We start from the raw sequence: 15,590 nt of genomic DNA, 5'->3' as shown, positions 1-15,590 counted from the left end.
ATATGGATCAATGTGGCTGGATTTATAGATTTTCTTGTTTCGCGTGCACAGAAAAGTGCAAATCCCCTGGACACTCCCAATTATTTGACAGATCTATGATCTGAGCCAGAGAACCATAAATTGATCTGCCATGAATAACACAGTTTGATCGAGTTGGGAAGCCGGGATTTAAACCCAGGTTCAAATTCCTTATAGTGCCAGGATGCTCAGGATGCTCAATTACGAGTAACAGTCAGCTCTACAAGTGCAACATTCATTCATTCATTATCTTAGCCACTAGTCCACAGGTCCATACATCTGACCCTCCCACAGAGCAGCTAAAACCCACAAACATCCACCAATATTCAGTGCACCTTTGGGAAACTTTATGGAATTCACAGAAGGGTGACTACACCCCCCTTATGTTTTTTGGTATTTCCAATTGCTTCTCGGTTCATTCTGGCCATTTCCGCATGGTGAATTTTTATATTTTCCAAAGAAGTCTTCACATTTCAGATCCTGTTTACCGAACCACAGTTATTCCGTTATTTATCTGGCTACAAAGGCGTCTTTTCTTGGGACCCAGGGATACCCTAGTACCCATGTTACCTACACCAGCGAAGCTTGGTGAATATGTGTGAATTGGTGTCAGAAACCGCAGTCAAACCCAATGTAGGACTTCAGAAACCTGCCGCAGGGAGGAAGGAGAAAGGTCTGGTGAGTCAGGGGAGTCAGGGCAGGCCCCTAGCAATCAGGGGAGCCCAAAGAAAACAAAGGTGACCCTCAACAGGACCCACAGGCCGGTGGCACTGGAGTCGCAGGAGGACCTCAAGCAGCTCACCAAAGGAAGCAGGCCACGGTGCATTCGATGCGGTGTGGATGAAGAATTTAGTCACTGGAGGTGCTCAAGGTTGGGGCTACTTGGAGTCCGAAGATCGCGCTGAAAGGAAGGCAACAAGCCTTTGCAGCTGCAAGTTGATGCGGTGCACAGGGGTTCGGTAATTGCAGCCCCCACGAGGGATACTGGCCTCAAACTTGGTGAGAGGGATGGTCAGACCGCGAGAGCTGTGGAAAACCACCACCTGTGTTGCAAAACCTTTCGGAGTCCGGGGAGCTCAGGATCAGCAGACTGGTCGACTTGGTTGCGGTGACCCCTTCACTTCAAGGGAGATTCCTTCAGGTGTCTTTGATGCATCACAGGCCTTGAAAGGCTCCTTTATGATGCACAGGCACAGACGATGCAGCAGAATGGAAGGGAGACGGAGTCAGGCCCAAACGAAGCCCAGAGTGCCCCGACGGTAGAAGTGCAGTGGAGTCTGATCTGAATCTTATCCCACAACTAATCTAGGGATCTACACACAGGTAAGCCCTTAAGTACCCTAAGGAAAGGGTTGAAACGATTCAGGAGACCCTCCATGGGGAGCGTCTGGTCAGGGGGGAGGTCACTCCCATGTCCTTTGTGCAGTTTTGTGCCAGAGCGGGAGCCAACGGCTCCCAGGACTGGTTTAAAATGAAATATGTACGGAGGGCACCAAATGTGCCCCTCATGCAGACTTTCAGGCACTGGCAAGCACACCCACCCAGCCCCAATATACTAAATCCTGTCCGGGAGGTGGTCACACCTCCCTGTGACAGGATGCCTATTGATCTGCCTTCCCCTACTCGAGCTTGGCTCAGCAGCAGGAGGGCAGAAATGTGTCTCTGGTCGGCAGCAACAATTTTATGCTGTCCGGGACTAGAAAGCTGGTACCAGGAACACTGTGAGCCTAACGAAGGGCCCTTCCAGTGCTTGGAATTATACCTCCCCCACCATTTATGGTGTGGGGTTATGATTCCAACATGTTTGATACCAAACGTGATAGGATTCGTTGCAGCCAGTTTCGAGATGGTCACCGCGTAATTAGGCGGTGCCCCTCTATATAGTACATGGCTGCTTCACTGACAACCCTGGAGGATGGACCCCATAGGCTGTAGGGGTGTCCTGCTCATGCAGGTGCACCCTCTCACTTAGAACCAAGCACCCTGCCTCCAGGATTGTAAAGGCCTGCTATAGGGCTGACTTATAGGTTTTAAGTGCAGTGACCCAAGACTTCTCACTACAAATAACTAACTAATATCCACCACTCAAATTACTTAATATTTCTCTATACTAATTCACCACTAATCCTTTATGAGTCACCAGAATAGCATGCTACTCGCCCAAAAAGCGCTTTAACACCCCATCAGGGGTAAGTAGCGCTATATAAATACAAACCTTTTTTTCCCTGTCCTATCCTTCCGCTATCCATCTGAATCCGAATAACTGACTAACCTATCCACCACTCACATTACTTCCACATTTCACTATACTAATTCAATACTAATCCTGTATGGGTTCCGGAGTAGTGTGCTACTCACCGAAAAATCGCTTTGACGCTTCATCAGGGGTAGTAAGCACTATATTAATGCAAATACAATACAATACGATATAGGAAACCCATATCTTTAGTAAGTGATGCTAGCACCAGCTTACACAGGCTGCAATGGAAGGACTGTAGTTCTCTTTTGAATGGTCTCCCATGGGTTGTATAATGCATGCTTCAGCCCATGGGGGACCTCTGTGTACCTATGCCCTGAGTACCTTAGTACCATATACTAGGGACTTATAAGGGTACGCCAGTATCCAATCTGGGTTGTACCTAAGTACTGAACACAACAATTTAGGGAGAAAGCAGATAGACTGGGGTCCGGATTAGCAAGTTCCCTTTCAGACTAGTCAATAACAGCATCACATCAAGCAAAAAAAAGTGGGGGTAACCATAGAAGCAGATTCTACTTTCCTACAGCACCCATACATGCATACATACATGCACACGCATGTCACAGTACTTTAGCCTGATCCACAGCACTTCGATGCAGCTGAAGTCAACTCAGGCATGAGTCCCACTGGAACCTCTCTCATGACAGGACTGGGCGTCACTCTCACAGTGTCCTTTCTCTGTGCTCAAAGCTTTCCTTTCACCAGTTCTCTCCTCCTGTCCCTAGGGTGCACAGAGGAGGGCAGCCTCTACATCTTCAAGGACGACAACGTCATCGAGTATGATGGTCAGATGGCCGCGGACGTCCTCGTCGAGCTCCTCCTGGACGTAAGTCTTGCAATACTTCCTTCGCACTGTACAGGCAGCTGACCAGACATGAGTTCCCAGGTGGGCTTCACCACAAGGTTTCCCATATCTTCAACTATGATGATGTGCAGGGGCAAAACGCAAGCCACTGAATCCCAGGTGGCACAGAGGGGACCCCATCCCTTCAGGGGGCCCCCATCCAGCCCAAGGTCAATCAATATCTGTGAGATATGGGAGGTGCAGGATCCATTCTACAAGTCTGTGGAGGGCATCATTTTGCATTATGCAACTGGTCAAATGATACTTTAGGTAGATTCAGACCCATGGTTTTAACATTCCAGATGGATTGAGGGTAGGCCAGGGCAAACCTTTTCAAAATTCACCCACAAATCTTCACAGGTGCCAACTAAAGTGTGGAGTCACCTCTCAGGATTTGAGGATTTGAGGATGGGCCTGAATTTCATGTCCATACATCCCCACTTATTTGTAAAATGTCCTGCATGGGTTGGGTGGGCCCAGCAGGGCTGTGCATTAGCGTGCCTGGCCACACACATACCCAGCGCAGTATGTCCGCACCCCTGCCTTGAATGGCCAGGCCCATAGAACATCCTGGCAAACAATAAAACATCTACAGTGTCACACTGGACCCTCCTATATGTCTATAGCCACACAGACTTAAAAGGACATCCTTCCTTCTGCTTTGCTAGTGACATTCCTTCTACTATGTCTGTGACATTATAGACATAAGAGAAGGACTATTCCCTTCAATATGGAAGACAGACTTTCTGCAATGTATGCCAGTAGCGGCCATGCTGTGTCTTGAAGGGATGGCGGACAGGTGATTTGGAAGTTGGTGGAGAAAGAAGAACTTATGCACAAACCTGGGGATTCTGCCGCACAACCACGACACCCGCCATTTCACCCACAACACCCACATCTAGCATGTCTTCTGGCTCTTCATCATTAATGATTCAACCAACATTCTCTATCTTCTCAAACAGTGGCAGCTACCTCGGAACAGAGGTGGTGGGGTGAAAAAATAAATAAAACAAACTTACCGCCGCACACCTCTCCTCCGTCCTCGCCAGCACCGGAAGCACCCAGACTCCCGGACTCTCCGAGCCAATCACGGCGCTGCATGACCAACATCGTGATTGGTCTGAGCAGCCTGTTTGGCTGCTCAGGTAGTGCCTGTGAGACTGGGCATGTTCTCCATCGGGCTGTGCAACACAGCCAAGTGGAGAACTAGGTAAGTGCGCATGACTGCTTGGCTGGCTCAAGAGGGCCAGCCAAACAGTCATGCACACTTAGGGAGGGAGTGCAAACTTCTCCTGCTCCCTCTACGTCGGCGAGCCCGGTCCTGCCCGACCTGGCTCGGAGTCCCTTAAAGAATAAATATAATTATTACTTTTTATACTTCCGCCTTAGAGGTAGGAGCCACCACTGTTCTCAAGGCCACTCAACAATGACATTCTTCACTCTTCCTACATAGAATCCATTCCTTCCTGGTGCCCCTGTCCATTCCTTGACCTCATGAGCTGCTCATTTTCCCTTTCCCATCCTCCAATCCATATCCTCCCTCCCCACGACCAGTCACTCACCTCCCCTTCCTTGAAGAGGTCCAGGAAAGAGCTGCATCGCTGCCACGTCTGCTCCACAAGTCACCGTAACCTCTCATGGCCTACTCGATGGCACTGCTGCAGGGAAGCTGCACCCCTGCAACCTTCAGACTCTGACAGAAGGGACCCCTGACTCCGGGTGCTGCAGATGTTCAACCACATCACCTCCACACAGGGGCATATTTACAAGGAGCTTGCGCTGCCGCTGCGTTGTTTTTGTTGTTGCCGCGTTGGCATATTCAGTGCTCCACATTGTCCCATATTTACAAACTGACGCATTGGTCCCACTGCGTCAATTTGTGCAGGCCACGTCACATTATACCTGTGATGTGTATAATGTATGCAGGGTAGACGTTACCTCGTCAAAAAAACACTTAGAACTGACGCTGTGAAATTTACAAGTTTTCCCTGCGTCCCTCTAAGCCTTGAATGTGTCAAAGTTCCTACACCTCTTCAAATAAGGCGTCGGAATTGATGCAGTGACTTTACAATGGGAATCGCCTCTGTTTTTTGATGAATTGCTGTAGCTGCGTCAGTCTTATGACCAACTACAGAAATGGGCCACTTTTGGGCCCACAGATTCATTAGTATTTCTGATGCATCTGTGGATCCTTGCGCCAAGGAGCCCTGTACTGTAAATACAGCGCATCCATGGCATCATAAGGGTATCTGACGCAGGATAAAGAAATTTGACGCATCACTGCTGATGCGTCAGTTCTTGCAGATGTGCCTCTCAGATCGCCACTGGTTCTCACCTCCACCAAACATAAAATGTATGTCACTAAGAGCATATATTCAATATTTTGTCATAGGGCAGCCCTCTAGCTGCACTGCCCTATGTCAAAAGAAAAGCAGAGGAAAATGCTGTATCTACAAGATACAGCGCATTCCTGTCCTTTCTGCCAGCGCAGGGGCACAAACTGTGGCCGGGCACCAAATCAGGCACCCTTGCACCATGGTGGCTGCAAGAGTGTCTGTGTTGTTGGCATAAATGTTTTTGAGCAGAAAGGGACGCCTTCCTGCAAAAAACAATCAAAGGAGGCGTTTTCCTCGTTCTGTGCATGCTGCAGAATGCAGCACATGTAGAAAGAGGGATGAATGAGGAGTAATGTAAACACTTCTCCTTGTTACGCCAGCTTTTGGTAGGCGTTAGTTTTACGCTATGTTGTAAATCTGGGGCAGTGTCAAAAACCATGGCTATTGCATGAGAACACCCACAGCAACACCCTTGGAGCGCCCTTTCCACCCAGAGTAAGGCATTGCCGTACTCTATATTTACAAAACAATGAAGAGCCATGCAGGGTGGCTTGGTGTGGCCTTGTAAATATGGGCTGGCACACTGCGCATCCAGAGCGACACAAAAGTGATGCTCTAGTGGCATAAAAGTGCCACAGGGACATTGTAAATATGCCCCTAAGTATCTCCAAAAAGGCCAGCCACACTAGACCAGACTTTCTGGCTGAAAAATGTAACTTCTGTAGCTGTCCTGCACCACCAGCAACGCACACCTGCTTATCACCTGGGGATCGCCCTCTTCTTCCTTCACCCACCTCTCTGGAATGACCTGTCTGCAGCTGTGACTGACCTACATCAGTGCTAAATGTTTAGGAAAGAAATGGGGACCCCTCTTCTCTGTCCACCTCCCAGCCGTCTGAACAGCCCAGAGTGGATCGCTGACAGAATATTGAGGAGAAGAATATCGAGTGACAGAATATCGAATTCGTTATCAATAATATAGTTTGCTAAAAATATCGACTTTTTAAAATTTCTCAAAGGTTATATGAAATTAATTAAATAATAAATATGATTATGTAAAACATACTTAAAAATAAAAAAAGGTACAATTAATACATAATAAATGTAATGTTAAAAAATTAAAGATGCATTTTTATTTTTAATTATATATATTAACTTAATGATATTACAAAATATTTAATATGTTTTATTATAAAATCTAAAAAACATAATTTAAAATATAATTACATATATATATAAATAAACCTATAATACTAATATAATTTCTTTTTTAATGTAATAAGGTTAAAACATTAAAAGAAATATTTTGTTTTTATAATAATATTTTATACTACATTAAATATACTATATACATTGCATAGCGTAAAGTATAAAATTACTATTTCCACTCCAACAAGTAGTACAGTAGGGAAAGTGTTGGATAGCAAGTAGATACAAATTACTATTCCCACTCCAGCAAGAGGAACGGTAAAGAAAGTGTTGGATAGCGTGTGGGTAAAAATTACTATTCCTACTCCAGTGAGTGCAACAGTAGGGAAAGTGTTGGATAGCAGGTGGGTATAAATTACTTTTTCCACTCCAGTGAGTGCAACAGTAGGGAAAGTATTGGATAGCGGGGAGGGGTAAAAATTACTATTCCCACTCCAGTGAGTGCCACACTAGGGAAAGTGTTGGATAGCGGGAGGGTAAAAATTACTATTCCCACTCCAGTGAGTGCAACAGTAGGGAAAGTGTTGGATAACGGGGGGGGGGGGGTAAATATTACTATTCCCACTCCAGTGAGTACAACAGTAGGGAATGTGTAGGATAGCGGGAGGGTAAAAATGACTAATCCCACTCCAGTGAGTGTAACAGTATGGAAAGTGTTGGATAGTGGGTGGGAATTTTTCAAAATCAATTTACCTCCCACCATTTTCCTTTATAAACGTCACCTACAATATTGTAAGATAATAATAAATTAACATATTTAATTAACAATTAATTAATTAACATATAACAATTAACCAAAAAAAATAACCATCAAACCCACAACCCGCTACAGAATTAAATCACGCATAAAGTCATTAACATATAATTATTAATTTTAAATAATCCTTAAAAAATATATTATAATTAAATTACTTCCCAACGTATTCCCCATATAAACTCACAACCCGCTTGGGAATTAAATTACGCAAAAATTAATTAACATAAAATTCATTACTTTAAAAAAATTCAAACACACATTAGAAACTATATACATACTTTTAACACAAATACTAACATACAAAACACTAAAAAAAAAATCGATATTATTAACAACGATATTTTGACAATCGATATTACTAACTTCGATATTATTAAATCGATATTTCTTACCTGCATGTCGATATTCTTAACCACTATATTTTTGCAAGTCTATGTCCTGTCCACTCCATATTAAAAACTTGACATTTTGTCCAGTCTATATTTTTAATTCGATATTATGACTAGTTACCTCACAGAGTAATCAGTCAATCCACCCAGAACATCTGGACCAATGGGTTACCAACATCTCAGATCCACTCCCCCATTGCTCTCTTATCATTTCATTCTTCACTGTTCCTTTGAATGCTCGGGTATTGAATAAGATACAATATATTATACGACATAAAGGGCTCCAACGCCCTCATGTTCAAGGTCCATGCTGTATAAATACACCCAATACAGTACATCAATGAATAACAAGCTTTGGGTCACGGGCCCGCAGTGGGATTGGTGAAGGGCAGTAGCAGAGCGATCAGGCACAGAGATCCCTGGTTAACCCATGAATCTTTCCTCTCATTCTCAGCTCATGGAGGACCCTGTGGAGGTCATCAACAGCAAGCTGGAGCTGACGGCCTTTGAGAACATCGAAGAGGAGGTCAAGCTCATCGGCTTCTTCAAGAACGAGGAGTCTGAGCGTGAGTCTGAGAATGAAGCATGCATTGCATCTGCGCTGCAGAATCCAGTGCTTAATTTGTACCAGGGTTTGCTGAGCTCAGCAACGGCATTTATTTTTTAACACCAGCACGTATTTATGGGAGTCCACCACATGGTGGCGTTGTCAGCCTATTTTTATTATAAAAGCATATGAGCAGATGTGTAACAATTCAATATACGATCACAAATTAATAATATCAGGGTGCCCTGACTATGCTTACAGCTTTGGTTCACCTAGTACAGTCTGAAATGCCACATTTGTAAGACTGTAATGGTAAGTAGGCATCGTTGGTACTGGTATTCAGCAGCACTGGTATGGACTAGAGGTGGCACAAGCAGCAGTGGCCTCCTGAGAAATACCGTGGGCCCTGGTGGCCGACCTCCCTCGGAAGCCCACCTACCCCGTCAGACCACGCCAAGAACCTCAGCATCGTACTCGACTCATCACTCACAATGAACCGACAGGTCAACGCCATCACCTCCAGCTGCTTCAACACCCTCCGCATCCTCCGCAAGACCTTCAAGTGGATCCCCCCTGAGTCGAGGAAGAAAGTCACCCACACACACTCATCACCAGCAGACTGGACTATGGAAACGCACTCTACGCCGGCATCAACAAGTCCCTACTCCGCAAACTCCAGACAATACAGAAGACCGCCGCCAGACTCATCCTCGGCATCCACCGACACGAACACATCAGCCAACACCTACGAAGTCTCCACTGGCTCCCCGCGGAGAAAAGAGTCACCTTCAAAATCCTCACTCACGCCTACAAATGCCTACACAACAACGGACCCAAATACCTCAACGACAGAATCAACTTCCACGTACCCAAAAGTAACCTCCGATCTTCCAACCTCGCACTGACCGAAACCCCGCGCATCCACAGAGCCAGAGCAGGCATAAGATCCCTCTCTCATATTGCAGCCAAGACCTGGTACGAGCTACCGGCAGACATCAGACGCGCCCCTCCCTGAACACCTTCAGGAAGACCCTCAAGACCTGGCTCTTCGGCTAAACAGATCTGCGGATCCCCCCCCCCCTCAGCACCTTGAGACCCTCACGGGTGAGTAGTGCGCTCACAATTCCCTGATTGATTGATTATTATTTTACAAGTTAAGCACTGGCTGAATAAGAGTCAAGAACATCATGTACAGCGTATAAAAGCACCAAGAACCCTAAGCGTAACATAAGTGGGTGGAGGACGTAGGAAATCAGAGCATAGAGCCTTCTGTCCAGGGGATGTAGGTGCCATTTCTAAACAACGTCACGTGCAAAGGATGAAGGAGCTCAGAGACCAGAACCTCATGTACACATGATGTGGGGCAGGATATCCCCCCAGCACAGAGCCTTCAGTACTGCGGATGTAGACAAGCAAGCCAAGAACCTATGTACAGAAGGCAAAGGAGCTCAGAGCCTGAAAGTGCACATAGAGAAGGTGCAGGCACTCAGAGACTTAAACCTAATCTACACTAAAGGACAGATACCAGAACTTTATGTACTGATGATAGAGAAGCTTAGATACCAGAACCAAACAATCACACGGTATAAAAACCCACAAGCATGGACAAAGGAAGTGGGGTGTCAGGGTCTGTGACATCACAAGATGAGAGACTAGAATTTCATGTACAGAGATGTAGTAACCAATGACCCTAAGTACAGAGGTGGAGGAATCAGAGCACATACTCTCACACACAGAGAACACAGCGCCCAGAACCTAATGTGCAGAGGAGTAGGAACCAGAGCACATACTCTCACACACAGAGAGCACAGTGCCTAGAACCAAATGTACACAGGAGTAGGGTCAGAGTACATAGCCTCACACACAGAGAACACAGCGCCTAGAACCTAATGTACAGAGGAGTAGGACTCAGAGCACATACCCTCACACACAGAGAACACAGTGCCTAGAACCTAATGTGCAGAGGAGGACTCAGAGCATATACTCTCACACACAGAGAACACAGTGACTAGAATCAAATGTACACAGGAGCAGGGTCAGAGCACATACCCTCACACACAAAGAACACAGCGCCTAGAACCAAATGTACACAGGAGTAGGGTCAGAGCACATACCCTCACACACAGAGAACACTGCACCTAGAGCCAAATGTACACAGGAGTAGGTTCAGAGCACATACCCTCACACACAGAGAACACAGTGCCTAGACCCTAATGTACAAAGGAGTAGGACTCAGAGCACATACCCTCACACACAGAGAACACAGCACCTAGAACCTAATGTGCGAAGGAGTAGGAACCAGAGCATATACCCTCAAACACAGAAAACACAGCACCTAGAACCTAATGTACAGAGGAGTAGAACTCAGAGCACATACCCTCACATACAGAGAACACAGCACCTAGAACTTAATGTTCAGAGGAGTAGGAACCAGAGCACACACCCTCACACACAGAGAGCACAGCGCCTAGAACCTAATGTGCATGGAGTAACCAGAGCACACACCCTCACACACAGAGAGCAAAGCACCTAGAACCTAATATGCAGAGGAGTAGGACTCAGAGCACATACCCTCACAACAGGGAACACAGCGCCTTGAACCTAATGAGAAGAGGAGGAAGACTAAGAGCATATACCCTCACACACACAGAACACAGCGCTTAGAACCTAATATGCAGAGGAACAGGAACCAGAGCACATGCCCTCACACACAGAGAACACTGCGCCTAGAACCTAATATGCAGAGGAATAGGAACCAGAGCACATACCCTCACACACAGAGAACACAGTGCCTAGAACCTATTGTGCAGGGAGCTCTAGAATACCATCATCACAGAATGTAGAGGTTGGGAGTCCAGAGCATAATACGAATAGTATGTATTTCATAGACCAGACCCTTATGTATAGAAGAATTAAGAGCCCAGAACTTAGCGTCCAGAGGTAGTAGACATCTAGAGCCTAAAGCCTCATGTATGGAGAATGCATACATCCAGAGACTGGCACCTAAATTGCTATTTTGTTTAGCAAATTGGAGCTTAAAGCTCAGAATCTGATAGGCAGAGCACATGGAGATTTAGAAACCAGAAAATCAGTACACGTGAAGTAGGAGCCCAGGGTTCAGCTCCTCATAGTCCAAGGATGTGGATGTTTAGGGACAAGGATCTCATGTACACATGAATTTGGAGCTCAGAGCCTGATATGCTGAGCATGTGGATGTTTACACACGAGGATCTCATGTACACATGGAGTAGGAGCTCAGAGCCTGATATGCTGAGCATGTGGATGTTTACATACGAGGATCTCATGTACACATGAAGTAGGAGCTCAGAGCCTGATATGCTGAGCATGTGGATGTTTACACACGAGGATCTCATGTACACATGGAGTAGGAGCTCAGAGCCTGATATGCTGAGCATGTGGATGTTTGCATACGAGGATCTCATGTACACATGAAGTAGGAGCTCAGAGCCTGATATGCAGAGCATGTGGATGTTTGCATACGAGGATCTCATGTACACATGAAGTAGGAGCTCAGAGCCTGATATGCTGAGCATGTGGATGTTTACATACGAGGATCTCATGTACACATGAAGTAGGAGCTCAGAGCCTGATATGCTGAGCATGTGGATGTTTACACACGAGGATCTCATGTACACATGGAGTAGGAGCACAGAGCCTGATATAAGGAGCATGTGCATGTTTATAATACAGAAACTCATGTACACATGGAATAGGAGTTCAAAGCCTGCTATACTGAGCATCTGGGTGTTTGTAATTCAGAACCTTGTGTACACATGAAATAGGAGCTCTGAGCCTGATGTACTGAGCATGTGGATGTCTACATACCAGGCTCTCATGTGCACATGAAGTAGACACACCAAGCCTGCTCCAAGCCTGCTATACATGAACATGTGGATGTTTATAATTCAGAACAACATGTACACAGGAAGTAGGAGCTCAGAGTCTGATATACTGAGAATGTGTTTGTTTAGAATTCAGAACCTCATGTACACATGATGTAGGAGCACAGAGCCTGTAAAGCTGAGCATGTGCATGTCTACATACCAGGATCTCATGTACACATGAAGTAGAAACACAGAGCCTGGTATACTGAGCATGTGGATGTTTAGAATTCAGAACCTCATATACATATGACGTAGGAACACAGAGACTAATGTGCTGAGCATATGGATGTTTAGAATCTAGAACCTTATTTACACAACAATTAACAGCACAAAGCCTGATATAATGAGCATGTGGGTGTTTATAATCCAGAACCTTATGTGCACATGAAGCAGGAGCTCAGAGCCTGGTATACTGAGCATCTGAATGTTTATGATCCAGAACCTCTTGTATGCATGAAGAGGAGCCCAGAGTCTGATATACTGAGCATGTGGATGTCTACATACCAGGAACTCGTGTACACATGAAGTAGGAGCACAGAGCCTGATGTGCTGAGTATGTGTTTGTTTAAAGTCTAGAACCTCATGTACACATAAAGTAGGAGCATAGAGCCTGATATGATGAGCATGTGTTTGTTTAGAATCTAGAACCTCATGTACACATGAAGTAGGAGCACAGAGCCTGATGTGCTGAGTATGTGTTTGTTTAGAATCTAGCCTCATGTACACATGAAGTAGGAGCACAGAGCCTGATATGATGAGCATGTGTTTGTTTAGAATCTAGAACCTCATGTACACATGAAGTAGGAGCACAGAGCCTGATGTGCTGAGTATGTGTTTGTTTAGAATCTAGCCTCATGTACACATGAAGTAGGAGCACAGAGCCTGATATGATGAGCATGTGTTTGTTTAGAATCTAGAACCTCATGTACACATGAAGTAGGAGAACAGAGCCTGATATGATGAGCATGTGTTTGTTTAGAATCTAGAACCTCATGTACACATGAAGTAGGAGCACAGAGCATGATATGATGAGCATGTGTTTGTTTAGAATCTAGAACCTCATGTGCACATGAAGTAGGAGCACAGAGCCTGATATGATGAGCATGTGTTTGTTTAGAATCTAGAACCTCATGTGCACATGAAGTAGGAGCACAGAGCCTGATATGATGAGCATGTGTTTGTTTAGAATCTAGAACCTCATGTGCACATGAAGTAGGAGCACAGAGCCTGATATGATGAGCATGTGTTTGTTTAGAATCTAGAACCTCATGTACACATGAACGAAGAGTACAGGGTCCAGATCCTCATTGACCAAGCATGTACACATGAGCTTGGAACCCAGAACCTGATATAATGAGGATGTGTGAATCTAATGGCAAAGTTCTACCATGCTGAAAATGTAGGGTATCAGATGCAACAGTCTAATGAACAGAGGATGTTTGTTATAATCCAGAGCTCTGAAACTGACCTACTGAGGGCGAGGGGGTTTGAGCAGGAAAAGTATGCACAGACTATGTATGGGGTCAGATTCAAGGGCCTTGTATATGGGAGACAACAATGTTTGGATCATTTAACATCTAACTGAGGGGGGTTGGAGCACCAGGCACTCCCAGAGCAGTCCACAGGGTACATAGATTATAGTAGCCCACAGCAGCACGCGGCAGCACAGCCAGAGTGTGGGCACTCCCAAGGACACAGCAGTTACATTCCTGAAAGTATGTGCTCGACTGGCTAATCGTGGTGTTTACTGGGCAGCACAAACACTATGCTTCAAGGTTTTCCCCACTTTGTATGTGTGTGTACAGTGCAGCACACATGCTAAGCGGGGAAAAAAGAGGATAAATTAATACATTTCTCCTCCTAATGCCTGCCTCGAGGAGTCTTAAGATTGTGGCACACAATTCTGTCTACCAATGTTTGTAGATAGAGGCTTGCGTGAAACCCATGGGTGATTGCATGGGAACACCCGTGCAGCACCCATGGACGCAAAACAATGTAAAACAGTGCATAGCACAATTGTGTGTTACTTTGGGATACTATCCAACGCAAATCACGATTAGTAGTGGGACGTTAATCCCTCCTTAACACTTGGAACCGGGTTTGCTTCACAAAAGGGAAACTAGCAAGGTGCAAAGCATTTGTGAACCTGCATCTGAGTGTCAGTAAGTACGAGTGAGATTAAGAGCGAATGCCAGGGAGTCAGAAGCAATAAGATTGGGCCCGATTCACAGAACTAATTTAAGACAAAATCCTAAACTTACTACCATTTTGGTATTCACAGAAGGCACTTACTCATTTCGGTATTCACAGAAGGCACTTACTCATTTTGGTATTCACAGAAGGCACTTACTCATTTCGGTATTCACAGAAGGCACTTACTCATTTTGGTATTCACAGAAGGCACTTACTCATTTCGGTATTCACAGAAGTTAGGAGTCCTAACTTTAGGACTCCTAAATGCCTCTGTGAATACCAAAAGTCGTAAAGTTAGGATTTTTCTCAGTTTAGGAGTAGTAAAGTTCCTAACAATGTTCGTCACTTGCACCAGCAGGCGCTTAAAGGCTGCTCGGGGCTCCAGCAGCGTGGGATGCAGGTGGGCGTCCGCCATCCCACTTGGCACTTTCCTGGGGACTCCCATCCCCACCTGGCTTTACGGCAGGAGCCACCAACGTTCGTCACTCGCGCCAGGAGGCGCTGAAAGGCTGCCCGGGGCTCCTGCAGCGCCGGGTGTGCATCGGGCATGTCCAGGCCTTGTCCAGGCAAAGCCCCGGCCAAGGGCGGGCCCATCCATGCCCGTCGGAACCCGGAGGAGGCTGGGCTGAGCCCCCCCCTCAAACTTCTACGCTTCCAGCTCCAGAATTACAACAGGAAAGAAAATGCCACGAGCAACTGAGGAGGTAAGTGTGACGTCCCTAGATACCGTTCTGGCCAGAGTGACATTGGTATTAGAGAAAGAAACTACCCTCACAGAAAGGAGACCTTTGTTGGGCCCAGGGGTGGGGCATCTATCTACCTCAGCTGTTCACCCAATTCAGGGGGGTGAAATAAATATAGATGGGGATGCCCCTATAGAACTGCCGGCGGTTGTTAAATCACCCATGGAACGTTCGGAACTAGTTACTACATATAAAGGGAAACCGATAGCCCCCACTTCTGTAAATGGGAAACGTAAAAGAGGCAACGTGACATTACCTCCCAAGTCTCTAGCTAAAAAGATCAGAAAGGTCGCTATGCCACCGAGTTCATCTTGTATGAATGGTCAGCAACACTTCGATTCCCCTTCTCCCCTAAACTGGGTTGAACTCCTGGACAATTTTAAACAACT

General features: G+C 45.8%; 1 protein-coding gene across 1 annotated transcript in view; it reads left to right on the top strand.

The window, feature by feature from the left end:
* Positions 1-15,590, top strand: part of CASQ2 (calsequestrin 2) — a 301,670-nt gene that overhangs the window by 195,032 nt on the left and 91,048 nt on the right. The window contains exons 3-4 of the mRNA XM_085620733.1: positions 3,004-3,104; positions 8,268-8,379. Coding sequence (XP_085476859.1) covers positions 3,004-3,104; positions 8,268-8,379 — 213 coding nt within the window. The remainder of the gene's footprint in view (positions 1-3,003; positions 3,105-8,267; positions 8,380-15,590) is intronic.

This window comes from Triturus cristatus, chromosome 8, assembly GCF_964204655.1.
Source record: "Triturus cristatus chromosome 8, aTriCri1.1, whole genome shotgun sequence".
NCBI lineage: Eukaryota > Metazoa > Chordata > Amphibia > Caudata > Salamandridae > Triturus > Triturus cristatus.
This window is presented reverse-complemented; position numbering and strand designations above follow the sequence as displayed.